General features: G+C 51.8%; 2 protein-coding genes across 3 annotated transcripts in view; both read left to right on the plus strand.

The window, feature by feature from the left end:
• The first annotated feature begins 43 nt into the window (after positions 1-43).
• Positions 44-5,087, plus strand: LOC136100621 (heme-binding protein 1-like). Its single transcript, XM_065835905.2, has 5 exons — positions 44-279; positions 492-577; positions 3,422-3,563; positions 3,705-3,888; positions 4,044-5,087. The coding sequence occupies exons 1-5, from the start codon at positions 105-107 to the stop codon at positions 4,216-4,218; spliced, it is 762 nt and encodes a 253-aa protein (XP_065691977.1). The 5' UTR covers positions 44-104; the 3' UTR covers positions 4,219-5,087.
• Positions 5,088-7,160: 2,073 nt separating this feature from the next.
• The window catches only part of PTK7 (protein tyrosine kinase 7 (inactive)), a 43,685-nt gene continuing 26,630 nt past the window's right edge, over positions 7,161-24,215 (plus strand). For both annotated transcript variants that reach the window (XM_065834390.2, XM_071805822.1), the window contains exon 1: positions 7,161-7,297. In XM_065834390.2, the coding sequence (XP_065690462.1) occupies positions 7,267-7,297 (31 nt within the window). In that variant the 5' untranslated portion in view covers positions 7,161-7,266. The remainder of the gene's footprint in view (positions 7,298-24,215) is intronic.

Here is a 24,215-nt window from a genome sequence, read left to right on the forward strand (position 1 = left end):
CGCTGGCGCGCGAGGGGCGCGGCCTCGTGACGGCGGCTGTGCCGTCATTCGGCGGGCGGGGCGCTGCCCGCCCGCTCGCTTCCGAGTGCGCGGCGGAGCGGGCGATGGCGCGTATTACGTTGGAGGACCTGGACGGGCTGGGCGAGGAGGCCGCGGGCGGGGAGATTGGCGACGGCGACGAGGAGGAGGAGGAGAACGGCGACGACGACGAGGAGCGGGGCCGGTTGTTCACCTACTGGGAGGCCGTAGCCAGTACTCACCGAGTGAGCCTGCCCCGAGGTGAGCGCTGAGCCGCCCCGCCGCGGGGGCTCCGCTATCTGGGCAGCCTCAGGGGGGACCCCGAGCTGGGCCGCGGAGGGTGAGGGTGCCCTTCTAGGGCTGACAGCTCCATGCGAGCCGGCTTCGGGGCCGGGCCGAGCCAGGTGCGTCCCGGGACTCACTCTGCTGTCCATCCGGGGCGAGCCTCGCCTCTCCTGTGCTTTGCCTTGCAGACATGGCAGGCCCGATCGTCCAGATGACCCGGCACAGCCAGGCTCGCGAGCCCGTGCCGTATGTTACCCTCTCGCAGCACGAGAAGGTGAGACCTGCTCCTTTCTGCACACCCAGCTTTCCATCCCCTGCCTGCCCGTGGAGAGGCTGGCGCTGGTGCTGCCTCCAGCCTGGGCAGCAAAGAGAGCATCTTCCTTGCGGAGAAGGTGGCCACGTGTCAGCTTGCGCACACTAGCCTTGCAGAGTTTTCTGTGGAAGCACAGCCGCCAGGATAGCAACTCTGGATTGGGGCAGCATTGTATCATTTCCCCATCTTCTTCTATGTTGAGTAATGGCAATGCTTAACTTCCCAATGTTTATTTTAAAATTGAACTGGTCTTGCTGCTTTCTCCTGGCTTCTAGCTGCCTTCTTTACCAACCTGTCTTCTGCTGGGGTGGGCACATCCAAGAGTGAATTTTCAGTTCAGAGCCTGCTCCCTGCCTTGCTCAAAACACCTTGTTGCACAGCTCGAAGTCCTGCCGTGTTTGCGTTTCTCCTAGCTATGCGGCTACTGGTTGAGCTGGAGATCTCAGCTGGCACAAGATAAGGATGTTTTTGTGGGGAATGTGGGGCCTGTGGCCATGCCTATCAGACCTGAGCATGTGTTGTTGTCACAACTACCAATCCAAACACGGTACCCTCTGCCTGAAGTTCTGTTCTAGCTGGCTGAGTCACACACCTTCTCGCACAAAAGCATGCTTCTGAGCCTTGAGAAATAACTGCGAAGAAACGCTTGTCAGTCTGGTTCCTGTGCATCTGCAGGCTTCGTTGGGCTTGCTACCAAGAACTGTAGCAATTGTTATTTGTCCTCCATATGAGGAGAGCTTAACCAGTTTCTCCTGGGCTGAGGTCCAGCACTCCTGCCTGTAAAACATGTCTCAGCATGTGAGTTGTACAGTTCTGAACTGAGGCTTCACCACACTCCCTGTTCTTCTGAGTCCAAGGGACTTAGTTGGGGCTCTTCTGTACCTATGCCCATCCCAGGCAGGAATGGGGCCCCAAGTCTCTGTGGGGTTTGAAGATCTTTTGTTGCTGTTGGCATCCCCTCTGTGCCTGAGGAAGGTTCTTGGAGTTTGACTCTGGGCCACCATGAGGAGGCAGGAGCCATTTCCTGGAGTTAGTGCTGAGGGGACTCTGGAGCTGGGGCCCTTAAGGACATATTTCCTTGGCTTGAGCAGGTCAGTAGTATTTGGTTGCTCCTCCTGAGCTGTCAGTGCTACAAGCCCTCATCATTTTGGAGGCAGGTGAATTATTATGCCACCTACAGAGTCTTGCTCTGTTAGTACTCAGTCACTAATTCCCCAGCTCACATTGCAGGGACCTCTTGCCACTGTGTCTGTGTGAGGCATTTTCACTCTTTCTCTTGGTCAAGTCTCATATTCTGGAGTGGAAGGGCTGAATATAAAGACTAGGCTGTGGAAGAACCAGACACAGTGCCTTGGTGGGTTGATAGGTTTATTCACAAGTGGTGTGTCAGATGACAGCTGAAAATAGTCCATAGTAGGGCTGTCAAACTCATTTTCATCAAGGGCCACATGAACCTCACAGTTGCCTTCAAAGAGCCGACTGTAATTTTAGAACTGTGTAAATGTAACTACTCCTAAATTTCTACGATCTTAAAACTACATTCGGCCCTTTGAAGGCAACTGTGAGGCTGATGTGGCCCCTGATGAAAATGAGTTTGACACCCCTGGTGTACAGGGACTGGTGGTTTCCTTGCTTGGAAAATGCTCTTGCTCTTCTTTACCTGGTGGGAAAATAGCAGGCATGGCCCCATCTAGAGGGCAAATGCTAGCTGGCCTGCAGTGTTTTGGGGCAATCTTCTTCCTCCCACCCCACTGATGTTCACAAGCAACCCAGGTGCCTTCCTTCTGCCTTTGCTTTGGCTTTCTGAGTAAAGACCTGGTTTGGGTAGAGGCACAGTGAGGCTGCACTCAGTCTTGAGACTCGTCACAACTTCCTGGCTCACTCACTGCCAGCACTGCTGTGGAGTGCAGAAGTTTGTACAGGTGCCTTGAGCTCTGTGGAACAAGGTTGTCTCATGACAGCTTTAATCTGGCTAAAGAACAAGGTGAGAGCAGGAAGATAGGTGCTGGCTACAACTGTGCACCCCATCTCTATGCAGTACCTGTGGCTATAACTGTGCCATGAGCTGGACTGTGTGCAGATCCAGATGCAATTTCCCCACTCTCCCACCACCCTTCTGTGTTGGATTTGTCTAGAAGATTGGACATCTTTGCTGGAAATAGAGATTCTGACCCATCCCACAGACCTGTGCCCTCTGCACCAGCTGGGTTCATGTCTCTTCTTCCTCCTATCACTAGGTGAGAGAGAAGGATCTGAGAGGAGTTTTGTTCCAACCTCTTCTGGGTACTAGAGCTCTTCTGCCAGACTTTCCCTTCTTCTGTGCAGGAGGCTTTTTTTCTTGATATCCTCTGTGCATGCAATACTCTAGGGAAAAGCCACTGCACTTGAGAATCATGTCAACCTTACTGGAGGCCTTTGGGTGCCTGGTATCAAGAACATCCTTGTGAGTAGGCAGGACAGCAACTGGAGAGGAGCAGAAGGTCCTCTGCCTCCTGCTGAGGATGTGCTGCATTCCTTGTGCATGTCAGGAGCCTCCAAGCCTCCCTGCACCCTGTCACCTCTCTGTGCCTTTCCTTTTGCTGCCTTTTGCCTGGTGCTGTTAAGTGTCCTGTCTGAGGTGTGTGTGATACCAGTTTCCCTTGCCTTCTCTGGCCTCCCCTGCTGATCAATGACTAGCAGGGAGGCCCATTTTGGCAAGGTCCTATCTCCCCACCTCTTGCCTGTCAGTGTTGGTTTTACGACCCAAGTAGTGCAGTATTGTCAGGGTGCTTAACTCTGACTTGACTTGTCTGTGGCCTGTTTCAGTGTGAGGAAGCAGCCTACGAGGAGCGGCGGTACCCAGCTGGGAAGTGGGCGTGTGTCACCAAGGGGGAGCCCATGTATGAGCAGAGCATCTCCATGAGCTTCATGAAGCTCATGCGCTACATCTGCAAGGAAAACTCTGTAGGTGTGTGCAGTCAGGGGCTGGAGGGGCTGGCAGGCTGCACAGAGGGAGGGCCCTGCCACTGTTTGTCTGGAGTGGGAAGGAGGGCTGCCACCACAGACCCAGCTGTCTCACTGTGCCCACTGCCTTCCTACCTCTTTCCAGGTTGCTATCTGGGCATGACAGTCCCAGTGCTCAATGAAATCCACCTGACCAAGGAGGGGACCGAGCTGGAGCGTGAGGTTGTAACTGCCTATTATCTCCCAGGAGAGTTCCAGCAAAACCCACCTGTTCCTATGGACCCTGAAATCCACATCACCGAGAGGGCATCACTCCGGGTTATAACCAGGTGACCCCAGCATCAGAGGTGTTTTCTTAGCTGAGCAGATGTGTATGAACTCCCTGCATGGCTGCTGTGGGTCCTTGGGCAGGGTAATGGGAGCCCTGGTTGTGGGAAGGGGGAATGTGCTGGCTCTGTTGCTTAAGTTGCTCCCTTTGTTGCAGGGTTTTCTATGGGATGACCACTGAGGAGACAATTCTGCGAGAGATCAGTCTCTTCTGGGAGCTCTTGGGCTCCACAGACACTGTCCTTCGGGAAACCTACATCGTGGCTGCTTATGAAAATCCTAGCATCCCTCAGCGCCGCAATGAGATCTGGTTCATCTGCCGAGCAGAGTGAGTCCCCTCTGTGACTGCAAACCGTCCTGCAACTGGACCTGGTGTAAATGGCAGTTCTGACCCAAAGGAGATGAATGCACATCCTGACCCACCATTCATCCACAAAATGACAGCCCAAGAGACTGAGGCGTGGATTTGTATGCTGCTGTGCAAGTGCCCAGATGGGGGAAAACCTGCCTGGTCTGCACTTCACCTGCTCCCACAAGGGCCAGCTGAAGCTGCAGGTGGCACCAGAGAGAGCCTCTGCAGCAAGCTTCTGGTGGGAAGCACCTGGTGGGGGCTCACGTCAGGCAGTAAATGTGTGGACTTGTGCAATGTGCTAGCCTGCCCTGGGTTTCAGCTCTGAGCTGGGGCTGCAGAGCTGTGCCAGGCACACTAGTGGGGCTTGCGGCTGGTAGTATCACAAGCTGAGGGTGTCTAGAAGGAAAGTGACTGTGTATGAGGTGTGAGGCTCTGTCTGGGTTGTGGCCTGTGTCCTATGAAAATGGCTGCCTGTTCCAAATGGAGCCACTGAAATGCTGCTGCAGAGATGGGAGTTTGAGGGTGAAAAGGGCTCCCCACAAGCGAGATGTGGATCCTGAATGTTTCCTGCTGGGGTGGCTGTTTTTGTACTGTTGGGTACTTCCCCAGCTATCACTCACAATCCCTCAGCCAGGGCTGGGGCACTGGCAGCCTTTGGTCATCAGTTGTGGGTGCTGTTTTGTGGACCTGCTGCAAGCTGAGAGGGACAGGTCCTGACAGCAGCAGCAGCAGCGGCACTGCTGTGTGTTGTGTTGTGCATTGATCAATGAGTTTCACAACCATGAATACCGTTGCACTTTCCCAGGGAAAGCTGGTAGTGCCAACAGTAAATAAACCCAGCTCAAACAACTTCAGCTGCGGATCAGTGATGGTGGTGAAATGGAGGGTACCCAGGCTAGCTTAGGAAGAGCCTTGCTGTCTCCCTCATCAAAATGCTCTAGGCTGTAAAGCTGTGGCTAGTTAGAAGGGCTCTAATGTTTGCCCAGGTGATGGCCTTGTGTTCGGCCAGGAACAGCCTTTGCATTGCCACACAGGCTGCTTACATTGCTGCTACAATCAACTGTGGCCACACTCCCCTGCAGGTAAGGTGGTTTTCTGTTGGATGGGGTCTGCTCTAGCCTCATTTTTCACCTGTGCAAAAAAAGCAGTCTCCTTTGACTGTACTGCACATGGACACCAGATCTTGGGCACTGAGAATTCCAATGTGACTGCACATCATTCTGGTTGGCTGCAGGAACTGGTGTACTTTTGCAGGAATGTGCTTAAGCAGCTCGGTGTGGAGGAACTTATGGCTGCTTCTGACCCAGTTCCCAAAGAATTTCCTCCTCCTGTAACTGGAGGTGTGCTCTGTTCCTCGCTGCCTGCTGGTGCTGCTCAAACTCTGGCTCTGGCCCTTTGACCCTACATTGCAACCAGAGGGGGCAAGACCAGTGCCAACTCTGTGGTCTCGTTGCCCTGGCAGTGCTGGTGGCTTCTGCCGCTCCATTTTTCAGTCAGATGCTGTTCTCTGCCCTGTCCGGACTGGCTTGCCTTGTGGCAGCAAGGGAGCCTGGCTGCCCAGCCTGTGGCTGTGAGGAGAGCAGGGCCAAGCATGTTCCACCTTCCTCTTCGAGGGAGTAAGCAAGCTTCAGGCAGAGTCTGGGCAAGCGCAGCAAGAGCAGTCAGTGGTTTCCTGGTTATCTTGTGGTGTGGTTCTTGTCCCTGGGGCACTAAAGGCAGGTAGGGCTGGGGAGGTGCTGTGACAGCCTGCAGCTCTGAGGGCTGATGTGGCGAGTGCTTCTCAGATAAAAGTGGTGATACCTGGATCAGCAGTGCTGTGTTCACCTCTTGGGCAAGGAGAAGTAATTCCCTTATGTGAGGCTGGGATGAGGTGGCTCAGCATCAGTGGGAGAGCAAAGTCAGCCAGCATGTGTGGGACAGAGACCCTTACTAGACATCAGCTGCTTCACTTGGTTGCCCTGAGCTTGCAAGTGGAAGTAAACTTGCTTTCTAGAGCTTGCTGAATAGGCTGCCACTTCCTCTGAGGCTGCCTGGTCCCCAACCACAATCAGAACAGCTGTCAATGACAGGAAGCAGTGGCTTTCCCATGAGAGAAGACCAGTCTGCGGTTACTGGCAAAGCTGCAGAGCCACATGCCCTGCAGGGGCAGCTCCATAGTCTCCCAGGCCCTGCTGGAGGTGTTAACGGTAGGGCCCTCTGCTGCAGCACCGGTCCAGCACCACCACACAGTGCAGCAGGCATGCTCCAGTCTGTGCCACAGGCTTTGCCGGGTCAAGCCTTCAGCATCCTCTGTGGCAGATCCAGCAGCACTCTTGGGGATACTGTGGGGTGTCTGATGGCAAGTCTTCTGGGCAGTACCAAAAGCAGCCAGCATTCTTGAGGCTCAACAAACCAGCTGGCAAGCTGGTGTTCAGAGCTGCAACTGGCAGAGCCAGTGGCACGGGGCTGCAGCAGGCTTCCTAGGAGACATTTGGTCAGGGAGGGAGGCCTCCAGCCTGCACTGTGCAGGTGGCCAGGCCAGCTTGCACAGGTGTGCCCTGACCAGCTGATGCAGACAAGCAGCAAGGAGCAGCCAATGTGTTATGCAGCTGGGGCTGTGTCTCCAGCCCTCTGGCTGCAGCAGGGTGCAGAGCTCCTGGCTCTCAGGTGTCCCCGTGCTTTTACAGGGTCTCAACAACGGTACAGATAGGGTGCTTCTACCATCAACAAACAGCCTGCCTCGGAGGAGCCCCTTGGCAGAAGGGGAGCTGCTCGGGCCGCCCCACGCTGGAGCTTGCTACAGACAGGAGCAGGGCGCACCTCTTGTCTCCTCCGCCGGTGCGGTTCGTCGGGCCCGCTCTGCACGGGAGGGTGCTGGCGGGAGCGGCAGGCCGAGCCCAACACTGCCCACAGGGCCCAGCTTTCCCGCTACCCGTGCCCCGCCCGGTTTCCGGTGGCAGCCCCGCCCCCGGAAGCCCCTCCCGGCAGCAGCGGCAGGCGGGGCGGCGGCATGGCCATAGGCTGGCGCGCGCACTGACCGGCGCGGAGGATGGCGGCGGTGTGGGCGCTCCTGATGCTGGGTGAGTGCGGGCTGGGCCAGGTACCGCAGCCTCTCCTGCCCTGGGGATGCGGGTCCTGGTGCCCACCCGCGGCGGTGCGGCTTCGTGCCCAGCGGGGCCGCGCCTGGGGCCGTCGTGGGGGCGAGGGTGGAGGGGCTTCGCGGCTGCCGCCCTCAGCAGGGTGTGGAGGCTGCCTCGGTGGTCTCCTGGGCCGAGTCCCCGGTGCTCCGGGCTCCCGTGAGCCTGGCGGTGATGGGTCCCGGCGGGCCGGGACGGGCCCGTGTGGCTGCGGCGCGGAACAGGGGCTGCGCGGGGCCGCGTCGCTTCGACCCCGAAGGGCAGCCGCGCCTCCGCCCCCAGCCCCACTGCACTGTAGGAGCTGCCGGAGCGCCTTGCCCGGCTCTCCTTTCCCGGCGTGCGCCGGCTCGCCCTGCCCGCCAGCCCGTGCGGGGGAGCGTCGCGCTTAAATGAACTGGGATGCAAATGTGCCAGACATTTGCCGTCTGGGAGATGGCGAACATGCGCTCCCGGAGCAGCGGCGCTTCGGGGAGGTGGCTTCAGGAGCCGCCACTCGCCGGGCTTGGCCCCATCTCGTAGCCTCTCCGGGTCCTGTGGTGAGGGCTGACCCCAGAGGGGCTACTTGGGTGCAGCAGTGGGTGGTTTTCCCATTTAATTCGAACGGATCAAAACTCGGAGGAAAAACAGTGGTCACACAGTGGGCTCCCATCTGTGGAAACTGGCTTTACAGCCACTGAAGGGGTTTAGTCCTTGCTGAGCACATGTGGATATCTCCTTCATGCCACCCGCCATGCTGTGCAGGGTGTGAGCCAGCCACCCTCATCAGTAGCACAGTGGCTTGGAGGCAGCTGGTTGATTTTTCTGGCTGCTGCTTTTCATGGTGTTCAACTCCAGCTGCAAGACCCAAAGTCATCTTCCCTCCCTCTGCTCCATGATGGTTTTCCCCACTGGCCTCCTGGAGCCATCTTTCTCACCTGAAGATCCTGGAGTTTTGGCTGTGGTGCAAGAGCCACAGACAGGGGTTGTGAACTGGTTTCTAGCTTGGCTTTGAAGGTCCCAAGTTTGCCCCACGCCACACTGCTTTGTTTCTTGCCCTGTTCAGCTGGGAACACTGCAGACAGGGTCCTGTATGTTGCTAGTATCCACTTGTGGTCCCTTCTGTGTCACCATGCACGGTTGTTCAGTTTGCTTTGCAGTTTCTGCTGCAAAATGGAGAGTAATCTTAGCCCAGCACCTGGGGTTGGAGGGGAGGATACTGCCTCTGAAGGAAAGGTATTTATAGCAGTGCTGGTCTTTGCATGTCTGGAGCTGTGATTGGGCCCTGCTGCCAGGCTGCAAGTGATGTCCAATTTACAGCTGATAAGCATGAAAAAGCCACACTTATTTACCTGATTGCCACTGTAAATGCTGATTGCCTAGGCAGCCTTCTGGGAAGGCTGTTTCTGCAGGGAGAGCGCATACTTTGCTTGGGCTGTGATCTGGAGCTGTGGGTCTCTGCTGCACTGTTCACCTACCTGACAGCATGCTGCCACCAGCAGCTGGGGTGTGCAAGTGGCACCCCACAAGTGCTCTCTGCCCTCTTTCCTACCAGCATGCTCCCCTCTCCAGTTGCTGGCATTTCTGTGCTGGTCCAAACACGTACCCTCCTTCTCATTTCTCCTGCTGAGCAGGACCATGTGTGCTGCTGTCTGGCTCACAGACACTGTAAAAAATACCAGACACCAGCAATGTGTGCAAAATGAATGGTTTGCTGTGTAGGTTTTGCAGGCTAGTGCTGTTTTGTGGGTTGAGGTGCAGTGTCTCCTTTTGTCTGTGGATGCTGTTTGGAGAGAGGGCCAGGGAAAAGCCCTGTGACATGTGGGGTATCCAGGGCTCACATGGGTCCTTTCTGTGATCTTCCTTTGCCACGTATGTGTTCCAGGAGTGCTCGGTGCCTGGGCTGCCAGTCCCTGTTCCTCCATTTCCGTTGCTCAGTGAAGCTGTGATCTTTCTGGCAGTGACACTGCAGCATGCCAGATGTGCGCTGGCTTCTGCTGGAACATGTGGTTGAAACGCTAGCAGAAGTATTTGCTGAGTCAACTTTTCTTTAAAGCTAAAAAAACCCCAAAGATCTGTTTTGTTCTGGAAGTGCCTCCATGTCCTGTGTAGAGCTGTATGTTTCTGTTTGGCATTGCTTTTCTTTTGCTTGCTAGGAAGCCTGTTCTGAAAGAAGAAAATCTCTGAAAAAATGAATGATTAAATAGGATCTGAGAATGTATCTTGGGTTTAAACAGTCCAAAATAAATGCCCAATAGTACAACTTGGTTGACTTTCACTCTTTGAACTGCCATCTGTTTTCCAGTGGCTCTGAGTCCTTTGCAGCCAGACCAAGTTCTATGATAGCTGATCTGAGTGAGCATCCCTTGAACAGCTGAAGAGCTGCTCAGCACATTTCTTGGCTGTTTTGGGGAAAAGCGGTGACAAACAAATACCACTCTTTTCTTATGAAGCATGTGATCCCCCTTGGGACTTAGCAGTGCTCAGGCAGTGCTCTGCACAGGCTGTAACCTCAACATCGCAGAAGCTTCACAGGCAGGGTGACACCATAGTCATGGCTGTAGGCATTTCTTTGTCTCCACAGTGGGTCTTGGACCGCTGAGGACTGGCAGTGACCTGAGGTTATCATGTTCTGCATCCTTTAAAGATGTCCTCTGATCTCTTAATTGAGCTGGAATGAGACTGTCTTCTAAAGGCAGATGGGCACCCGTGTTTAGTTGTGCGCTGGGTGATCAGTGTTCTTGCTGATGGGAGTATATTTGTTTCCAGTCATAGAATCATAGAATGTTCTGAGTTGGAAGGGACCCACAAGGATCATTGAGTCCAGCTCCTGTCCCTGCACAGGACAACCCCAAAATTCACACCATGTGTCTGAGGGTGTTGTCCAGTCTCTTGAACACTGTCAGGCTTGGGGCCATGACACATGTGGAGCCTGTACCAGTGCTCCACCACCCTCTGGGTGAAGAACTTTTTCCTAACGTATAAGCTAAAGCTCCCCTGGCACATCTTCCTGCCATTCCTTTGGGTCCTTAGTTTACTGAAACACTCTTACTCAAGAGAGGTGGGTGGTTGGCACTGCACATCTGTGTGTTACTCAGATGGATTTGTTTGAGCAAAGGCTGGTCCATGTTGCATCCAAGCAGATAGGTGTATGTGTCCTGGGAGGGCAGGCTGTGCTTTCTCTAAAGGCTGTAGAACCCAAGGGGAATGGAGGGAAGAAGGGAATAAAGGAGTGCGAAGAGAAGAGCCTAGCTTTGGGGCAACAGGCAAGAATGCAAGAGCCAGTCTGGCTGTAAGTGATAAGACACTTAAAAAAAGATCTGAAGGCTGTGAGGCCAGGTTACAAGTATTTACTAGGGGAACTTTACACTAATATTTTTCTTTCCTTCACGGCAATTCATCTGCTATGTGAGCTGTAGAGATCAAAGCTGTCTTCCAGCAAGCACACGTGGACTTAAGTAAATAGCTGGACCTACACCTCTCTCCAGTGAATAAACACTCTTTCCTCTCTGAACATTTTCAAATGTAGCTCTCAGGCCTGGAATGCAAAATATTTCACATTAGCAGTGGGTGTTTCCACTGCTTTCAATATTTGGGACCTTGAAACAAATGCTTATTTAGCAGCAGACAGACTTGGGTACAAACGTGCTCTTTGTGAAGGCAGTTGCTGCTGCAGTGTTTGCAAGGAGATTCCCCTGAGACTGGAGGACATGCAATTGTTCGTCCAGATCACAAGGAAACAAGTCAAGTTCTCCTGACATGAGTGGCAGTCTCCTGAGCCTCCAGGTTCCCCCAGGTGAACACCTTTGGCATGGTGATACCTCCTGGAGAAGACTGGTCATGCCTGATGTGGGAGAAGGACAAGTGTACTGTCTTTTACATTTATAAGAAGTGAGCTGTGTCTTGGGGAAGAGGGGGAAGGCAGATGAAGATATGATGATTTGACAATTGGTAACGTGTTGGTTCTTGAGCATCGGTGTGCACGTAGGCATGGCAGAGGTGCTGTGCTGTTTCCATGTCCTGCTCCTTGCCTGGAGGATGTTGAGAGACAACATGCAAGAGCTGCTTGGAAATGGCTTTGGTCTGTTAGAAAAGCAGAAGTTATATTGCACAGTGGGGTTAAAGTGCTGTCCTGTGAATGTAGCATACCATCTGTGCTGGCTTGCCTGGAAGAAGCAATCCCACTGCTGGGCATGGAAGGATTTGTTCTCCGAGAGACACCTGACAGGGAGCAGAAGGAGATTCTGCAGGTTTTCAGGCTTTTCATGTGGCTGCCTGCTAGAGCAGGGCCTGTTCCTGGGCTTTGTCATGGTTAGGAGGCTCTGCATGTGGTTCAAGTTTTGTTCCTGATGTCCTTGTGAGCTTTCAGCAGTCCAGATGCATTGTGCATCTCTTGCATTTAGGGAGGTTGTTCAGAGGGAGCATGAGTAAGGTGGGGGACCGTGGGGTCTTTTAGAAGCTGTTTGCTCACTTCCTAAAGCCAAAGTTATTGAACCACAGCATCAGAAAGCAAGCACACGGCTTTTTTTATTCTGGAGGATGTGGCCTGGGCAGGGTCCTGCACTTCCACCTCCTCCATCCTACCCAACCCTGTCAGGGTCTCCTGTACCGGTTGTGTTGATGAGTTGTCAGCTTTCCATTTGTCTCTTCTTCCTCACCTGTTGCTGAGAGATCTGATCCAGGGACTGCTTTCCTGTATTGATGTTGGGTGCTATGTGAGGGAGCAGTGTCCCACCACTTCTCAAGTCACATGATGTCAACAAATCTACCTTGCATTGGAATGGGAACTGTTGCTATTGCTGTTTGGTTTAGGCCAGATAGATGATGTCCCTAGACAAAAAAGGGCCAGACTGAAGGATCATCATGAGGAAGACCATCTGCTGTTTCAATCTTCCTGTGCTTTCTGAATGTACCACTGTGCAGGCAGTGGGAAAGAAAAGAGGCTTGCAAGGCGTGTCTTTATACAGCTGTAGGTTGCACCAGCAGCTTTGCAGAATGCTCACAAGTGTCTGCAGTTTCAATGGGTGGAGCACTGGAAGAACAGTTGTCTGGGGTTTCTTCTGGATGCTCTTCATAGGAGACGGGTGCAGGCTGGTTGTAGTGAATCTCCTGTCGGCTCTTGAGGTTGGAGGTACATTCAATGCATTAAGCAGCTGCAGATCTCTGGGTCTAGGCTGTGTGTCTTGTGGGTCTTGGTGCTGCTTGAATTCAGGTTGAATAGAATCCCATCCAAAGGTTTGTCAAATGTTACCTCTTGCCTCTACCTGCTTTGACAGGTTGCAGCACGGTAAGGATGAACCCATGACACTCCGTCAAGGCAGGGACTCCATTTGGGATCGTTCCTTTGTTCTGGGAAAACACTTGGCAGCAAGCAGTGTTCTCCTGTGTTTACCTATGTCTCTCTTTAATCTGTGCAGCCCCTGCTGAGTAGTGGTGGAAGATCTTCAAGCCAAACACAAGTGGTCTTTGTTTCAAAGCATCAATTTGTGTTGGCAGCCAGATCTGCAACGCATGTGCTTTTCATTGACTGCTGCTCCAGCTCTGTTCCTCACTCGTGCCAGCTTTTTTTAAAATTTAATAGAAAAATGTTTTTCCTGAGTTTAAAAGGCTGAGCTGTACAGTACTTCTAGTCTTAATTTAAGCCTTACCTTTTTCAGGGAAGCAATCTCTGTGCTGCTTTCCTCTCCTCTGAGAGGTAACCAATACTTGCTGTCTCATCAGCAAAGAGAGAGGCAAGAGAGTGATCTGAAAGCCTGGTCTGTGTACCTGGGATGAGGAGTTTTGGTGTGCCAGGCCAGCTTGGGCCATTCCTGAGCCTGCTTGTCTTAGAGCACTTTGGGAAGGTTGATGGGTAGGTGCTTTTTTTGATACTCTTTGCAGACTGTTACTGCCTGGGGCTGCTGCTTTGATTTGGTCAGTTTTCAAAAATCCATGCTCTGTTCTCTGATTTTGACCCTCTGAAGTTGTTCTGCGAAGACTTCTCTTGAAAACACATTTTAATACTTAAAATATTAGCTGACGTTCAGAGAAGGCCCAGGTCACTGCTTACAACATCCCTGTTGATAGTGAACAGATGGATACTGAGGTGTCCATGTGCCCCAGAGAGCAGAAATGAAAATTAGCCAGATACAACCACAGTAGAATTGAGACTGAGACTTGGCAGCGTGTAACGTTGCAGTGATGAGTCCTTGAGAAATCCCTGTTCCCTTGTACAGCGGGTACACACAAATTGTGTATCTGGAGAGGAGGCATGACTGGTTTTAGCTGATGATTCCTCATGTGAGATGGAACTTCCTGGTGGGATACCAATGGCCTGTCTTCTCCTTGTCAAATTAAGTTCTGATTTGAATGGAGCAGACTGGAAGTCTGGCATTTGTGGACTGGGGTGTGCACGGGGCCTCTGAGTGCGTGTGAATTGACTTCACAAAATCACAGAATGTTAGGGATTGGAAGGGATCTCAAAAGATCATCTAGTCCAATCCCCCTGCCACAGCAGGAACACTTAGATGAGGTTACACAGGAAGGTGTCCAGGCGGGTTTTGAATGTCTCCAGAGAAGGAGACTCCACAGCCTCCCTGGGCAGCCTGTTACACCCTCTGTTACCCTCACTGAGAAGAAGTTTCTTCTCATATTTAAGTGGAACCTCTTGTGTTCTAGTTTATACCCATTACCCCTTGTCCTATCATTGGTTGTCACTGAGAAGAGCCTGGCTCCATCCTCATGACACTCACCCTTTATATATTTGTAAACATTAATAAGGTCACCTCTCAGTCTCCTCTCCTCCAAGCTAAAGAGCCCCAGCTCCTTCATCCTTTCCTCATAAGGGAGATGTTCCACTCCCTTAATCATCTTTGTTGCCCTGTGCTGGACTCTCTCCAGCAGTTCCCTGTCCTGCTTGAACTGAGGGGCCCAGAACTGGACACAATATTCCAGATGTGGTCTCACCAGGGCAGAGTAGAGGGGAAGGAGAACCTCTCTTGACCTACTAACCACCCCCTTCTAATATACCCCAGGATGCCATTGGCCTTCTTGGCCACAAGGGCACAGTGCTGGCTCGTGGTCATCCTGCTGTCCACTAGGACTCCCAGGTCCCTTTCCCCTACGCTGCTCCCTAACAGGTTGTTCTGCAACTTATACCAGAACCTGGGGTTGTTTTTGCCCAGATGCAAGACTCTACACTTGCCCTTGTTATATTTCATTAAATTTTTCCGCGCCCAGCTCTCCAGCCTGTCCAGGTCTCGCTGGATGGCAGCACAGCCTTCTGGCGTGTCAGCCACTCCTCCCAGCTTGGTGTCATCAGCAGACTTGCTGATAGAACACTCTAGTCCCTCATCCAAGTCATTGATGAATATATTGAAAAATACTGGCCTCAGTACTGACCCTTGAGGCACTCCACTAGATACAGGCCTCCAACTGGACTCTGCCCCATTGACCATGACTCTCTGGCTTCTTTCCTTCAGCCAGTTCGCAGTCCACCTTACTACCTGATCGTCCAGACCACACTCCCTCAGTTTAGCTGTGAGGATGCTATGGGAGACTGTGTCAGATGCTTTACTGAATTCAAGATAGACTACATCCACTGCCCTGCCATCATCCATCCACCTTGTTATGTCCTCATAAAAGTCAATGAGGTTGGTCAAGCATGACTTCCCCTTGGTGAAGCCATGTTGACGGCCCCTAATGACCCTCTTATCCTTGATATGCCTTGAGATGACACCAAGGATAAGTTGTTCCATCACCTTCTCAGGGATGGAGGTGAGGCTGACCAGTCTATAGTTACCCAGGTCCTCCTTCTTGCCCTTTTTGAAGACTGGAGTGACATTTGCTTTCCTCCAGTCCTCAGGCACCTCTCCCGTTTCCCAAGACTTGGCAAAGATGAGGGAGAGTGGTCCAGCAATGACCTCAGCCAGCTCCCTCAGCACCTGCTGGTGCATCCCATCCAGACCCATGGATTTATGGATGTCCAGACTGCTTAATTGCTCCCTAACCCAGTCCTCATCAACCAGGGCAGACTCCTCCATTGTCCTGACTTCCTCTGGGGCCTCAGGGGTACAGGGCTCCTCAGGACAGCTTCCGGCAGTATTGACAGAGACGAAGGCGGCATTCAGTAACTCTACCTTCTCTGTATCTTCTGTCACCAGGGCACCCACCTCATTCATCAGGGGGTGTGCGTTGCCTCTAGTGTTAGTTTTATCTGCCATGTATTTGAAAAAGCTCTTTCTGTTGTCCTGGACCCTTCTAGCCAGGTTTAATTCTAAGGAGGCCTTAGTTTTCCTAGTTGCCTCCCTACACCCTCAGACAACAGCCCAAGTGGCCAGCCCCTCCTTCCATGATCTGTAAACTCTCCTCTTCCACTTGAACTTACCCAGCAGTTCCCTGTTTAAGCACACAGGTCTCCTGGCTCCCTTCCTTGATTTCCTGTGTGTTGGGATGCTCTGATCTTGTGCCTGGTAGAAGCTGTCCCTGAACACTGACCAACTATCTTGGGCCCCTTTACCTTCAAGCAGCCTTGCGCATGGGATTTCCCCTAGTAATTGCTTGAAAAGGCCAAAGTTTGCCCTGCTGAAGTCCAGGGTTGCGATTCTGCTAAGTATTCTGTTCCTGCCACATGAGATCCTAAACTCCACCATCTCATGGTTTCTGTGGCCAAGACAGCCCTCAACCTTTACTGCTTCAACCAGGCCCTCCTTGTTAGTGAGGATGAGATCCAGCAGTGCTCCCCTCCTAGTCGGCTCCTCCACCCTTTGCATCAGAAAGTTATCATCAAGACACTGGAGGAACCTCCTGGGCTGTGGCTGGCTGGCTGAGTAGTCCTTCCAGCAAACATCAGGGAAATTAAAATCCCCCACCACAACCAGGGCTTGTGACTGCGAGGCTGCTCTCAGCTGCCTGTAGAAGACTTCATCAACTTCCTCACCCTGATTTGGTGGCCTGTAACAGACACGCACAACAGTATCACCCCTGCCAGCCTGCCCCTTAATTTTCACCCGTAGACTCAACTCGACCCTCATCCATGCCTGGAGAACACTCAATACATTGTAGTTGCTCTCTCACATAAAGAGCAGCTCCACCACCACACCTGACTGGCCTGTCTTTCCTGAGAAGGACATAGCCATCGATGACCGCATTCCAGTCATGTGTGCTGTCCCACCATGTCTCAGTAATTGCCACCAGGTCATAGTTTTCTGCCCGAACACAGGTTTCTAACTGCTCCTGCTTGTTCCCTGTGCTGCACGCATTGGTGTACAGGCGTTTCAGAGATCAAAGTGAGCACCCCAATTTCACCCTATGGGGTTGGGAGGCCTCCCAGCCTTCATCAACTCTAGAGTGCTGCCCCACCGATGCAAGCCCAGGTACCACCCTGTCCCCCTTCGAGTCTAATTTAAAGCTTTCCAAATGAACCATGCTAATTCCTGTCCCATCATCCTTTTGCCCCTGCGAGATAAACCTTAGCCATGTATCACTGTTTAGACTGGTGTCTTGTAAAAGCAGCTGTTATCAAAGAGCTCAAAGCCCTGCCTGTAGCACCAGTCTTGTAGCCAATTGTTTACAGACTGAATTTTTCTCTTCCATCCCATGTCATCACCCAAAACTGGAAGGAGGGAAGAGAAAATAACTTGAGCCCCAGACTCTTTTACCATCCATCCCAAGGCCTTGAAATCTTTCTTCACCACTGTCAGATGGTCTGGACCTCTGAGGTTGGGATGTTTTGGATTATTGTTCATCTTGTGCAACATAGTGAATGAGGTAAACTGATACGAGCAGACTGCTGCCTGGAAAGTAGGGTGACACATCAGATTTTGGGTGTGCAAACCCTCCCGCTTTGCAAAGCGAGATACTGCAGGCTGTAAGAAAAAGGTGACACGCACAGGGAGCCGTGTGGGAAGGGGCTGGGGTTTAAGTGATTATTAGAAGTCTACTTGTATTTCGGCTCCTGGTTGACATACATTCACCTCCTAGGTAACTTCTGTCCTGGAGGACTGGAGCGTCTGTGAACGCTTTGCTCTCTGACTTCAGTGCTAATGACAGGTATTTATTTTCAGGGTAGCTCTGGGGTGACAGGCTTTATAGCTTTTCCTCTCCTGTGATGCTGTTTGAGATGAGGTTTGTCCCAGCATCAGGATTCAATGCCTGGGTGCAGCTCAGGCCACCCTGAAAAGCAGCCAGGACAGTGCCCTGCTGCTGTTGATATGGGCACACCAGCAAGTTGGCTCTTTCCTCCATCACCCCAAGGCAGAGTGCTCTGCCCCAGAGACACAGCATGAGGAGGCCAAACCCTATGTTGGCTGGAGAGGGGAGACCTATGTGCCTCTGGGCAGCTCTGTGCAGGGTTGTCCTTTGCTGTCAAACATGGTCCTGGCAGAAGATAGGCATGGTGTTTCTTAAGACCAGCTATAAATGCTCTCCTCATTATGATTGCTTGTCAGCCTCTGTAGTAGCACAAAGAAGGCCTTTGATTCAAAAACATAGAGTGACTCTCCAAATGGTTAAAGGCAGGACAAGCTGGGGCTTGCAAGTGTCTTTACTGCTTTCCATGCAGCATGCTTTGCTGTGTGTCCTGGCTCTGCTGGGGAGGCCCATTGCATGCGTGACATGGTGCTGGCTCTGAAGTCACTGGCAGTGCCTGTGTCAGTGGGAAGCTTTCATAGGCAGAAAGGTTATGGTTTTTGTCTTTTCCAGCAAAGACGAGATCAGAGAAGATAAAACCAGGTACTCTTGTACGGTGCCACGCCAGGCAGTGCGTTCAACTCTTCCAAACCATCCATGGGAGTGTAGATGGGTTTGTGCTGCTGAGGATGTTCAGTTGTCTCTGCAGCTGCGCTGGAGAGAGGCTGACATCAAAAGTCTCCTCCAGCTGTTGAAGAGTTGTGCAAATCATCTTAGACCAAAGAAAACAGAGCTTCCTGTGAGTTACTTGGCATTGTTCTGTGTTCCTATTCCTCAATGCTGCCTGCTGTGAACACTGGGAGCCATCAGAGAGCACCTGACAGGTGCTGTGGGAGGAGCCAGTTCTTGGGCTGAGCTTCCAACTGCAGCAGAGAGCTGGCTGAATGTCAGCTAACCGTCCTGAGATCAGCCTTTCCTCCAGACAGGTTTGAACAGATGTTTATCCACTGTCTTCTGAGCAAAAGCCGAGCTGTGAAGGTGACATGTGTGATTTTTCTCTGCCGAGTGAGCTCCCGATGGCTTTCCCTGCCCATTGTGTGTGCTTGCAGCCTTCAGATGCATATGTGGAGAAGCTGCTTGCTGGGACCTCACCGGCCACAGCAGGACTGACTCTTCCATCTAGGTCCTACCTCTGTCTTGCTGCCTTGTTGCTCTCCCCAGGTGCAGCTGTTCCTTCCTTCTCCAGTTTTGCCTCTGGTTCTTCTCCTGTATCCAGACCCTCTCTGTGTCATGCTACCTGTGCACTTCTCGGACTTCCCTGTTCCTCAGTTAATCTCCAGTGCCCGGCTGTGAGCACTGCTGTTTTGCCAGGTGTGGATGTGGCTTCCTCATCCCATCTTGAGGTTGCTGTTGTCTCCTTGAGACAGGGAAGTGGTGAGAAATGAGAGCAGAGCTGGGGCAGGGCTACTGAGATGTTCAGGTGGTTCTCGGAAATCGGAGACGTTTTTGATAAGAGTTCTTCCACTGAGCTGAGGAAGAATATCAAACCCACGTGTCCTGAAGCAGAAACCATTAGTCTGAGTGATTAACATTTTGGCAAGGAAATAAGCACCCGGGAAACAAGAGTGTTGTTCTGGGCATCCTTCAGTATCACCCTGTGTTGCTGTGGCCCTACTGAGCTTTGGTCCTGCCTCTCGCCGTCTGGAGATGCTCTCCTGGGTGGCTCCTGTGCAGATGAAGACGTGCTGTGGGTTTGATGGAGCAATCAGTCCATTTTACCTGGATTGCTGAGTGGCCACAGCAGGTAGCCAAGCACCTGCAGATATCTGGGCACAACTTCTTATTCTCCTAGACCTGGCTTTTAAGTGTCTGTTGCTACTGTTTGTGTGCTTCCTTGGCATTTGGTTGCTTAGGATGTCCTTGTGCTCTTAACTGGTGGATTAGTGACTGTCCAATAAGAGTTATTTGTTCTACAGATACATTGGGAATTAGCTGTCTTGCCACTATGGAGAAAAGTTTTTCAAGGAGATTTGGGCAGTATGAATTTCTGTCTCTGCACGTCTGTTATACTTGAACTTTTCTTTAATTTGTCACTGGGGCTTTGCATTAGATCTGTCTGTGGCAAGCATTCTGCCTAGCTATCAATTTCTAAAAGTATTCCAGAAAGTGCCTTGCTTGTATATTCTTCCCACTCAGTGACTTTTATCTATTTTTAGCTGAAAGGTAATGTAGCAATGTCTCATAGAGAAGCTACCTTTTAATTAATATTGCATGAGCAGAAGAAATATTAGCTTCTCTGTCTACTTTTCTATTTTTGTGGCTTTTACAAATAGTTTCATAAATGGCTCTAAGGAAAATAAACAAGGAACTGTTCCGTGCCGTCTTTGCTTTCAGAGGTGATGCTGCAGGCCCAGCCTCCCCGTTGATGTTTCCATCAGGACGCAGGTCCTGGTCTGTAGTAGGACAGCAGTGGTGGCCCTGCACAACCATTAATGGTGGTTGTGAAACAGGGCTGGTCTTCAGCTTTACAAGCAACGAAAAGAGGAGCTGGATGAAATCTGCAGACCTGTAGGATGTAGTTGGAGACAGATATGGGGAGTTTTGGATGATGCTTTGCAGTGAGGAAGAAGGCAGTGCCATATAGCTGAAAACGGACGTGTGGAGTAATGTCCCTGAAATGTTCATGGGGGTGACACACAAATTATATAAACCCAGGGAGAAGCCGTGGACAGCCAGGCCCTCCTCTGCAAGCTTCAGGTGCAGGCGGAAGTTAAAACCCAGCAGTGTAGAGCTTGTAAAAATAAGAGTGGCACCAATGCAGCCAGTAGCATGAGGCTGATTTCAGGTGTCTCCTCAATGTCTTTTGGCAGGTCCCCTTGTCTCTGGCATTGCTGGATACATGGGGCAGTTTTTAGCTTGCAGCACCGTGGTGGCTGCTAGGACAAGCTGACGTGTGTTCTTGGGAGCACCCTTCCTGGGAGCTTCTTCCCTTCTGATTAGAGGAGAACAAACAGGTCAAACCTACAGTAAACCAAGTGATGAAACAGGATGCTCCAGAGACTTGCTCACCTCGAACTGGACCCACAGCACAGCCTTGCTCTGTGGGGAGAATAGCTGTGGGATGTAGAGCTGTATGTGACATCCCCCAGCCTCTGTGCCGTCCCTGGGAAGGCAGAGTGGCCGACTGGATACTTGTGGGTGGGCTACAGAGAGGCAGCTGCATGCAGAGGTGCACAACTGAACCCCTGCAGCAGTTGCTGTGGCAAGACTATGGCACTGGATGAACCATTTCTCCCATGAGCTATAAGCTGTCTGGGAGAGCTTAGCCAGCTGGATTTTCGTGGCAAATCCCATCTGAGTCTCTACAGGCAGATAACTAAGGGGAAATTTAACTGCAAATATACTGCCGTGACCTGGAGAGATTTAAAATATTTATCCCAGAGCAGAGCTTGGGAGATAAATAAGCTCCCTGTCTGCTTCTTTGCACGCAAGACTCAGGAGTGCAGCTGTCCCTTTGTCCCCAGCTCTCAGAGTTCTTCTTAGGGCTGGAGGGTTGCTTAAGAGTGGGCTTGAAGTCCCTGTAGATAGTGTAAACACATAGCTGCCAGCAAAATGGAGTGGGAGACAACACGGGTACTTGTACTAGTGTAGATGTGAGTTCTTGTCTGCAACCCCTCTCCCTTCAGTCATACCCCCACGGTGCTGTCCCAGCTCTTTTGCTCTCAGGGTGTGGGTGGAGTTCGCTGGTGAGCTGTGTCAGGCTTGGGGTCTGCTGGGTGAGGTTTGTAACCCTCTCACCTGGCCCCTTCAGGAACCAAGATCTGGAAGTTGTCCTGACCAAGCATATCTGAGAACCAGCACAGGTTTGGATGGTACCGGGGAGGTTTTTCTACTTCCAGTGGGTTTGGTGGCAGCATGCAGAGAAGCAGCTCGCTTGGTCAGCTTCTCTGCCAAATCTGCTTCATTCTCCAGCAAACAGACCTGGGGGAGCAAGAAGGACTTTCTGGCATGAGTGCACCATGCCCAGCGCAGCTTTGGCTCAGGTGCTGACCCAACGTCCTCAATGCCTGGAGAGAAGCCAGCTCTGAGCAGCAGCCTTGTCTTTCTGACAGTGTGTTGGTGAAGCAGCTGGCTTTGCTTGGAGGCTTCATGTGCATGCTTCTGCTCTTTGCACGGCTTCCCTTGCTCTGGCCTCCTCCTCCCCACCCCCCTCATCCTTCTTTTGTCTCTACAGCCTGAGTTTCCATTCTCTGAGCTGGCTGAAGCTCCTATTTTCTGAAGGGAAGCACCAGGCAGCTTTATGGAGCTTGTTCAGGTTTTTTCCCCATCATCTCCTGGAATGCCATTTCAGCTGGAACAGGAAAAACATGAAGCCCTGGCCAGGGACTCCCTCTGCACACACACAGTACTGTTGTGGAGAAATCCCTCTTGGCTGGGCTTGTGATGACAGGAGCAATGTCAGCCTCGATGAAGGGGTGTGAGGATGTAGCAGTGAATGCTTGTGTGATACCTGGAGGTGCTGGCCCAAACTACCACAAGGCAAAGTTCTCAGCCACACAGACCTTGTGGGTGAAGCAACGCAGTGTCATTGCTGCAGGGTCTTGCCTCCAGCCCTGGGGCAAGGAGAGCTGCAGCTCTGCCACAGCTCTTTCCCACTGGCAGGAACTACCTGGCTGTTCAACACGCCAGGGCTCTTCTCTATCACCAGAGGGGTTTTGCTTTGTAAAGACCTGGCCCCTTGCTTAAACTGTGGGGAAGCATCATCCTTTGATGGTGCTGCACAGGGAGCATGTGACTCATCCTGGCGCTACTTGGCGTCTGGGTGCCATGTTTTCTTTCATGGAAGAAAAGGGAAATACCTTTGCTTTGCCAGCCAGAGCACTAGACCTCCAGATTAGCTGCATCTCCAGCCTGCCATGCACTGACAGTAGTGTATGTCAGTGTTTTTGAGGAAGCCAGGGAATCACTCAAGGGCTCTGAGCAAGGCTGGGAGAGTCAGCTGGCAGGACTGGGGGTGCAGCAAGCCTTTTGCTGGTGCTGAGTCACCCTTGAAGCATTTGTGTTTCTCAGTCGAGCTTGGCAATGCAGCTGGTGATGTCTGCTCAGGAACCTTTGGCTGACGCACTATTAAAGATGGTTTTATTGAGCCAGCAGGATTCCCAGCTCCTGCATTGGGCTTGCGGCCTTACTGTCTCACTTGTTGCTTTGTTTATCTGCCACCAAGATATTCTCCTGGCCTTCCTGGGAGTTCCATGGCCACCACTGCCTTTGCTGCTCAGCAAGCAGGCACAGGCTCACCTGCCTGACCAAAGCAAGCCTTCTCCACAAGCTGGAGGCAGAGTGGTGTAGACAGCTGCCAGCATGTGCTTGTGCCCTGAGTGTTTGGGCAGGAGAAGCTGGAGTCTGGTTGCTAACTCTGCCTTGTCTCCCTCCTAGCTGCACCACTCTGGCACTGTGCTCATGGCTTGGACTGGTTCTCTGGGATGGGGACTCAGGAGGGGTACCAGGGCTTCTCTTAGGGGCCTGGGACCACACAGCTGTCTCAGTGCTCCAACAAAATGTCATCCTTTTTTTGAGACCAGGCATGTCTCCTCAAAGATCATAGAATCATATTCTATTCTAGTTTGGGTTGGAAGGGGCCTTCAAAGGTCGTCTGGTTTCTGGTGATAATTGCTCAGAAATTTGGTTTAGCTATTCCCAAGTATGGGATCCTGGACCTGGAAGGGCAGGGGGACTTGCTGACTATCAGGGAGAAAATCCCTCACAGCTTGCATCTTCTCTGAACAGTTCTGGGGAGGCTAATGTAAATTGGGCTCAGTGGTTGTGACTTGTCTTTAATTCTAAAGCTTGGTAGCTTGGTTTGAAGGGCAGAGTTGTCTTCTCAATGGATGCTTGGGGTCTGTGTTTGAAAGCACCTCTCCATGCAGAGGGCAATGGAGAGGTGCTGTGGCCCACCAGGGATGAGCTCAGGCTGCGGTCCCGTTGCAGAGCAGTTGTCACTCAGTGGTAGACCAGCAGCTGTTTCGAAACAAAGGCTTGCTTCTGCCTTATGTCATAGAATCATAGAATCATTTTGGTTGGAAGAGACCCTCGGAATCATCAAGTCTAATGACAACCTAACTCTAGCACTAAACCATGTCCCTGAGAACCTCATCTAAACGCCTTTTAAATGCCTTCAGGGATGGTGACTCCACCCCTGTGTGTCTACACAGATATGTCTTGTGGTACAGCACCATAAAACCCATATCAGCACAAGTAACCCCATGTTGTTTGTGCATGGGGGTCTGTGTATTATGTATAAAATGCCTGACAGGGAGATGCCATAGACACAATCTTTATTTTTATGATAAATGACTGACTAAGTATGGTATCAAGACCATCAGAGCCAAGACGTAAGCAGAGCATATGAATATCACTGAAAACCTTTCAGCATCACAAGATGCTTCTATCCTATCTGTCTACTGCCATTTATTGTTAGTGACAGTTTTGACAATGGGATGTTGCCAGCTGATCATAAAATCATAGAATCATTTTGGTTGGAAGAGACCCTCAAGATCATAGAAGCCAGCTGTTAACCCAACACCGGCACTAAACTAATTCCCTAAGAACCTCATCCACGTGTCTCTTAAACACCTCCAGGGATGGTGACTCCACCACTTCCCTGGGCAGCCTGTTCCAGTGCCTGACAACCCTTTCTGGGAAGAATTTTTTTCCTAATATCCAATCTGAACCTCCCCTGGTGCAAACTGAGGCCATTTCTTCTTGTCCTATCACTGGT

The sequence above is a fragment of the Patagioenas fasciata genome, chromosome 3, assembly GCF_037038585.1.
Source record: "Patagioenas fasciata isolate bPatFas1 chromosome 3, bPatFas1.hap1, whole genome shotgun sequence".
In the NCBI taxonomy this organism is placed as follows: domain Eukaryota; kingdom Metazoa; phylum Chordata; class Aves; order Columbiformes; family Columbidae; genus Patagioenas; species Patagioenas fasciata.